The sequence below is a fragment of the Parus major genome, chromosome 23, assembly GCF_001522545.3.
Source record: "Parus major isolate Abel chromosome 23, Parus_major1.1, whole genome shotgun sequence".
NCBI lineage: Eukaryota > Metazoa > Chordata > Aves > Passeriformes > Paridae > Parus > Parus major.
The window spans coordinates 5,678,284-5,685,527 of record NC_031791.1 but is presented as its reverse complement, the minus strand read 5'-3'; the positions used below and the strand labels follow the sequence as shown (position 1 = coordinate 5,685,527).

Genomic DNA, 7,244 nt, shown 5'->3' with positions numbered 1-7,244 from the left:
AGGGGGGCTGAGAGGAGGCTGCTCCCAGGGAGTGAGGGATGCCATGGAACAGGCTCAGGTTGTGCTGAGGGAGGTTTAGGTTGGAATCTTGGGAAAAATCCCTCACAGAAGGGTTGATAAAACTGTGCTGGCAGTGGTGGAGTCCCTGTCCCTGGTGAACCACGTGGATGTGGCACCTGGGGCCGTGCTTGGAGCAGCTGATCTCGGGGGGCTTTTCCAGCCTGAAGAATTCCAGGATTCCACCAGGCTGTGTGGGACAGCTGGGCTGCCCCAGGCTCGCTGTCCCTTTTCCTCCTGGGGTCAGGGGGTGAAGGAGCTCCTGCTGCTCTGGGGGAGGTGGATGTCCCTGCAGGGACTGTGTGGGAGGCTGGGAATGGCTGAGCCCTTCTCATCCTCCTCTGCCTTTGTCTGCTGAGAAAAAACCTGCAGTGCTGACCGAGGGATTGAATCCTCCCAGTGCATCCCATCTTCTGCTCACACAACCTCTAATTTGGGGGTTTATATCCATTTCCAAGTTCCTTACGAGTTTTACTCCACATGGAACAGCTCATCCCTGAGGTGGTTTTGGATGGCCTTTGGGATTGGGGCTTTTTTATGACTCTGCTGCTCTTTTCCTCCCCTTGTGGAAGATTTCCAGATCTTCCTGCAGTGTGAAAACCACACCTAAATGTGTTTGTTCTGTGACCTGTGGCTCATCCAGCCTCGGTCCATCCTCAGTTTTACTGGTTTTACTGGTTCTTCCATGGCATTAAGAGGGCACAGCCCTTCACACATTATTTTAATCCAAATTTTCCTGAGCCTGACTGCCTATTTACTGGCTCCAGGCTGGGTTCTTCTCCTCAGCTTCATTCTCACTGCTCCTCCAACAGAGGATGCAAAAACACCTTCAGATAGATGTAATGAATCCTGTTTGGAATGAAATTGGGTGGTGGAATGAGGATGAAGAATAAAACCCAGAAGGATTAATAATAAAATCTGGAAGGATTCCTGGCACAGGCCTGGGGAGGCAGACAGACATCAGAAATCCATCTGAGTTTTCCACAAGGACAGGACACAAAGTCTTGGAATGGGATCACAACTCCCCAGAAGGGTCTGGTGAGAAATATTTCAGCTTCTTGGAGTGCTCTGGGCACTCCCCTCTTATCTCAACCCCAAATACCTGTGGGAGGAACGAGCTGTTGTAGCAGCCTGGAGCAGTTTCCTCACAAAGGGCAGGAGGGAGCCTGGAGTGCTGAGGGGCCCCTCTTGGAGGAGTTTTGGAGCAGGGGGGAAGGAATTCCGTGAAAACCAACCCTCAGGCTCCAGCCCAGCCAGCTGGCAGCTCCAGCAGGGCTTGGAGGGAGGTTTTGGAACACTTTTGTTGGGTTCTGGTGTGGTAATCGCAGAGGTGGGGCAGGATGTGCAGGGAACCATGAAGTGCAGCTCTGTGCTTTGAGCCCTGTGCGCTGAGAGCTGCTGGGGCCAAATCCTCTCCAAATCCTCCCCAAAATGCCGTGTTTGGAGTGCTGGGTGTGCCCAGAGCCGAGCTGAGCCCCATCCCAGCCTGGCTCAGAGCTGCTCCTGCTGCAGGCACAGACCTGGGCACTCCCTCAGCTCCCTGAGACCTGCTCCTCTCCAGGGATTTGGGGAAAGCTGTGGTCTGGAACAGGAGATTTCGCTGCCTCCTGCTACCGAAAATCACCAAATCCTGGGATGGGCTGGGCTGGAAGGACCTTAAATCCCATCCAGTGCCAGGGACACCTTCCAGGGATGGAGCAGCCACATTTTTTCTGGGAATGCTCAGCTCTCCTTGTTTCCTGCTGCACTTCCAGCCCAGGCTGTGCTGATTTGCTGTGCCCTGGAAGGATCAGTGAGTGAATCCTGGAATATCCAGGCCTGGAAAAGACACACACAGGGATTGCTTGTTCAGCTCCTGGCCCTGCACAGGACACCCCAAGAGCCCCACTGTGTGCCACAAAAGGAATTTGTCTCTCTTGGAGTGATCTTGGCTGTTGGAAGCCCCCAGAAGGGGAGAGTGAGGCTTTGTTGATTTTTTCCAGCCAGCACAATGCCCACGTGTGCTTTTATGTCCCTGTTCCATCCCCAGGAGTGTGTGACATCCTGTCCTGCCTTCAGCCCTCACATCCTGACAAACTTTCCCAAGCTCTGGGATGAAACTCTTGGTGGTTCTCAAGCTTTCTCACCATGTGCACGAGCTGGAAAAGCTTGAGAACATTCTCCTTGCTGCATCCCCTTTTCTGGAGGATTTAACTCCTTCCCGTCCTCTTAGGACTGGAGGGATTTGTTTCTGCCTTTCCTCTGTGGGTCAGGGATTTTGTGGTGAGTCTGTTGTAACCCACAGGAAAACAGACTCGGTTTTGGGTGACATCATTTGCTGTTGTGGAGCTAAAAAGTGCCAAGAGCCTGGTGGGTGTGGAGCAGCTCCATCCTCTGCTCCCTTCCCTGCAATCCCAGAGGGTCCTGCCTGATGCTCTGAGTGTTCTCTTTGCTCTCCCAGCTCCCTAAAAATGTCCTGTTTGATTAAAAACGAGCTGCCAGCTCCTTTCCTTTTAGCCCAGCTGACACCTGGGCCTGCTGCTCAGACATCCCATCCAGTCTGGGCACAGGTGAGATCTTCAGGGAGGTTGTGCCACATCTGCAGGAGGGCACTGAGCTCCTCTGGGCTCCCCTGCCCAGAGCAGGAGTGTTTGGGTGCTCCCATCCTGGCAGGCTGGGGCTGCTCATGGCAGCTTTAGAAACCCATTTGTTAGGCAAAAAAAATGCCTCATCCTCCCAACTTAACAAAGAGCAATGAAATAACGGAGGGCACGAGCTTTCCTTTGAGTTTCCAGTGTTTTCCATCCTGGGATTTCCGTTCTGCTGCCCCTGTGCTGTGGTTTCTGCCGAGCTCGGGGCTGGGGAGCTCCTGGGGCACGGTGCCCTTGCCACGCAGGAACAGGCCCAGAAAGGTCCTGCAGGGTAGCAGGGAGAGCATTCCCACATTCCCAGGCTTTTCCTAGGAGAAGAGGAAGAAGAAGAAGCACAAGGCCAAGCAATCCTCGGAGTCGGACTCGGACAGCTCGGCCTCGGACAGCGCCGGAGCCGAGCCCTCCAGCAAGAGGCCCAAGCGCTCCGGGAAAGCCAGCAAGGCCAAGAAGAAGAAGAAGAAGAAGCACAAGAAGTAGCCCTGGGATGAGCTGGGCAGGCTGGGCTGCTGCCACGGCCATTCCCTGGCACAGCCAGCAGGGATCAGCACTGCAGGGATGGAGTTTCCTTCTGGAGCAGCTCAGGTGTGTGTGTGTGTTACGGGTGTTGACCTTGCTGCCAGCACAGCCTCATGACAGCCCTGCTGTGCCCTGCCTCGTGTCCTGCTGGAGCTGCTGCCAGCTCGGTGCCAGCCCTGCACAGCTTGGGGTGGCACAGCCAGGCCCCCACAGCGCTGGGGACGGGGTTTGGTGGGACCCTGGCACAGAGCTGGGGGTTCCAAACCTGCCCCGGCTCCCTCGGTCTCTGCCAGCCCTGGGAGCGGAGGAGCAAATGGGGGAGTGGAGATACTGGGAGTAAACATGAACTGTGGAGTGTTTGCTGCCTGGAAAGGGATGGAAAATAAATCTGCCCTCTGCAGCTGTACTTTGTACCAGGCTCCTTTCTTCTGCCTCCTCTACACTTTGTCTTGGGCAGGGGAAGAGCAGCGCTGGCTGCCGGGGGGGGGAGACGGGAAGGGGTTTTTTTGGGAGGTTCTGGCTCCTTCCCGAGGTTCCCTGTGGGTGGGAAGGGGGTGTGTGCTGAGGTAGCCCGTAGGAGAAGCCTTCTGGAAGGAGCACAGATCCTGTAAGTGGAGCTGAAGGTCAGGGGAAGGGATGGCAGGGGGAGCGTGCCAGGAGCAGCCGGGCGCTGCTGGGCCAGATGTGAGTGGGGCAGGAGCTGTGGGCTCTGCAGGGAGTGGGACTGGAGCTGCTGGCTTTGTGGGATTTGGGACCGCTGATGGAGCCACCCTTTATCCCTTTCCCTTCCCTCTGCCCCCCGGGCCAGCTCCCCAGGGCTCCCCTTGGGGCCGTTTCCCCTCCCAGGTCCGGGCAGGGGAGCTCGGGGCCCCGGTTCCAGGTGGGCTCTGCCTGATCCCGGATCCCGAACATTGCCAGCCAGAGCTGATCCCGCAGCTTGGAGAGGACACCGAGACGGGCCACCGGGATCACCGGCCGTTAACCCCTTCCCTGCCATCTCTGTGGGTGCCTGAAACACCTTTTCCCCAGTAAGCCGAGCCCAGAGCTGTAACAACACCTTTATTGTTTTTTTCCATGTGACTTTTCCCACAATCAGTTAAAAAAGAACCCACCAACAAAGCACGAAACCACCACCCGAGCCCCTGGAGCCAGGCAGGGCTGGGGCAGGGGCGGCCCCGGCGGGGCAGCGGCTCCGAGCCCACGGGGCCAGGCACGGGGCCAGGCGGGGACGATGTGACACCGGGTGACAGCCAGGGGACCTGGGACAGCGCCTATGTCGCCTTCTCGTAGGTGCGGGTGGAGACCACGTTGCCCATGGTGAGAGTCTGGGGGCAGAGGGTGCCGGGGGTTAGCGCTGCCTCGCCAAGAGCCGAGCTCTTCCCCCTCGGAGCACTTTCCGAGGTGCGAATCGCAGAATAAAACCATTTCCTTACCAGAATAAAACCATTTCCTTACCAGAATAAAACCATTTCCTTACCAGAATAAAACCATTTCCTTACCAGAATTAATTTCCCGTCCTTCAGCTCCCGGACCAGCGATGTCTCCTTCCCCTCCCACTTCTGCACGTGGACGAGTTTGCCTCCATCCAGCGTGACCACGGACTGCGGGGAGCGATTGAGAGCCGCGGTTACCTTCTCCCCGGGGTTCTGGGGGAGTTCATCCCTCGGAGGGGAGGCTGGAGCCCCGCAGGGCTCGGGCTCAGCCCGGGGGTGCCGCTGTGGGGATGGAGCTGGCACCTTCCCCGAACCTCGGTCAGCCGCGCTCAGCCCAGCCCGGATCCTGCTCTGGGTCACGGCCTCGGCTGTGTCCCCAGAGTGTCCCCAGGGTGTCCTCAGAATGTCCCCAGGGTGTCCCCAGAGTGTCCCCAGAGTGCCACCGGCACTGTCACCCTGCCCTCCGTGTCCCGGGGCCGGCACAGGCAGCGCTGCCCGGGGCCGTGTCCTGCTCCGGGGCCAGCGCAGCTCCGGGCTCCGGCGGGGCCCGGCGATTGGGGCTGGGATCCGGAGCTTCCCTGCCCTGCAGGGCCCGGCGAGGCTTCTGGAGCGGCTGATGCGGCAAACACGGCTCTGTGCTCGCTGTTTGCACAGCGCCGCTGCTGACTCAGCCCCGAGAGCCCGGCCCGTGCCAAGGTTACTGCGACTGGCACGGCCCCATCCTGCCCTGTGCCCCCCGCCCAGCCCCTCCAGAGCCGCCCCTCGGTGCCCCCATGGCTCGGGTCTGTCCAGAGCTCAGCTGTGCCCCAGCCCCAGGACCCTACAAGGCTCTGGCTGCTCCCCCAGATCCCGATTCTCCCCACAGCCGGGTCCCCTCACTGCTCAGCTCTCCTAAACTCTGGGTTTGGCTGTCCCACAGCCCTGGAACCCACACCAGAGGGCAGGGATGGAATATTGGGGAGAAATTCCTCCCTGGCGGGGTGGGCAGGCCCTGGCACAGATTCCCAGAGCAGCTGTGGCTGTCCCTGGATCCCTGGCACTGCCCAAGGCCAGGCTGGACATTGGGGCTGGAGCAGCCTGGGACAGTGGGGGTGACCCTGGGGACAGTGGAGGTGACCCTGGGACAGTGGGGGTGACCCTGGGACAGTGGGGGTGACCCTGAGACAATGGGGGTGACCCTGGGGACAGTGGGGGTGACCCTGGGGACAATGGGAGGTGACCCTGGGGACAGTGGGGGTGACCCTGGGACAGTGGGGGTGACTCTGGGGACAGTGGGGGTGACCCTCCCATGGCTGGGGTGGCCCTGGATGGGATTTAAAGTTTCTCCCAACCCATTCCACGCTATCCTGGGTGCCCCCCAATGCCCCACACCCCATGGCTGACCCCACCTGCCCCATCCTGTCCAGCCCCGTGCCTCGGGCAGCCGTCCCGGCCCCGCTGACCCATCATGTGTCCCCTGGCCCCCGGCCGAGGGACACCCAAGGGCACGTCCCGGGCTGTGGCGGTCACACGTTCCTGCTGCTTGAACAGCTTCCAGGAGCTGCGGCGGGAGGGACCTCACGCTCAGCCCCTTCCCCCAGCCTCCCTCCCAGCCCGGCCCTTTGTGCTTCCTGCTCTGGGGCCACCGAAGGGGTTCGTGCCCCGGGAGCCCCCCGGTGCCTCCCGCGGTGCCCCCCGGGCTGGCTGTGGGGCACAGAGCGGTCAGTGGGGCATGGCAGCGGCGGCTGAAATCTAGGAAAAATCAGCAGCTGGGCCACTCCTCCAAGGGACTTCAAGGAAAAATGTCCCTGCAGCGTGGGAGAGGCCAGGAACGTCGCTGCTCTCTCAGGTGATTTTTTTCCTTGCTGTTACAGGCAGGAGCAGCCTGGCCTGGGAAGTTTTGAGCTCCCCAGGGACCCGCGTTCCTGGGATGAGCCCTTGGGGAGGCACCGAGCAGCCGGGATTGCTCCATCCCTGCGGCGCTGCCTGCTTGGGAGGGCAGAACAGGAACTGTGCTGCCCCTCTCCCCCCGGACATCTCCCAGCACCCAACCGCGGCTCCTCTGAACGAGCTGCCACTCGCCAGCCCGGCTGTTGCACAACCTTCCCGGCAGCTCCGTCCTGCTCGGGGGGGCCCAGCCCCAAAACGGACTCTGGTGGGGCCGCCTGGACGGGACCGGGCTTGGGCAGCAGCCCCGGCGGGCAAGGAGGTGTTCCCCTCCCGCAGACAGCCAGGACGGAGCTGCCGGAGCCACCCCCGGAGCCCACAGAGCTTCCCGGGGGTGCCACGGGCTCGGGGGGCTCACCTTGACGTGCCTGTCGTCCGCCGTGGTCTCGTCGAACTCCTCGCCCAGCTTGAAGGTGATCTCGGTGTTCTTGAAGGTGCTCTGGGTCTTCACGGTGACCTTGTCGCCGTCCAGCTCGATGATGGTGGTGGGCTTGGTGAAGCCGGCCACCTGCCGCGTGGCAAAGCCCACGCCTGGGGGCCGAGGGGTGAGGGGTGTGCAGGGGCACGGTGCGGCCACACAGCCCCGCCATCACCCCCGAGCTCTTCCTCCCCACGCTGGTCCCAAAACTGCTCCCCGCTCCTGCTCCTGGGGGGCTCCGTGCGGGCCGGGAGCGGAGCAGGG

The 7,244-nt window shown here is 60.8% G+C and overlaps 2 protein-coding genes across 2 annotated transcripts in view; one reads left to right on the top strand and one right to left on the bottom strand.

The window, feature by feature from the left end:
* Positions 1-4,247: 4,247 nt before the first annotated feature.
* The window catches only part of FABP3 (fatty acid binding protein 3), a 3,894-nt gene continuing 897 nt past the window's right edge, over positions 4,248-7,244 (bottom strand). Inside the window, exons 2-4 of the mRNA XM_015648987.1 lie at positions 6,921-7,093; positions 4,703-4,804; positions 4,248-4,528 (exon numbers count right to left, since the gene is read on the bottom strand). Of these exons, the coding sequence (XP_015504473.1) occupies positions 4,475-4,528; positions 4,703-4,804; positions 6,921-7,093 (329 nt within the window). The 3' untranslated portion in view covers positions 4,248-4,474. The remainder of the gene's footprint in view (positions 4,529-4,702; positions 4,805-6,920; positions 7,094-7,244) is intronic.
* Positions 5,863-6,927, top strand: LOC117245456 (translation initiation factor IF-2-like). The gene is made up of 2 exons (XM_033519619.1): positions 5,863-6,336; positions 6,490-6,927. Exons 1-2 carry the CDS (start codon positions 6,011-6,013, stop codon positions 6,923-6,925), a joined length of 762 nt encoding a protein of 253 aa, XP_033375510.1. The 5' UTR covers positions 5,863-6,010; the 3' UTR covers positions 6,926-6,927.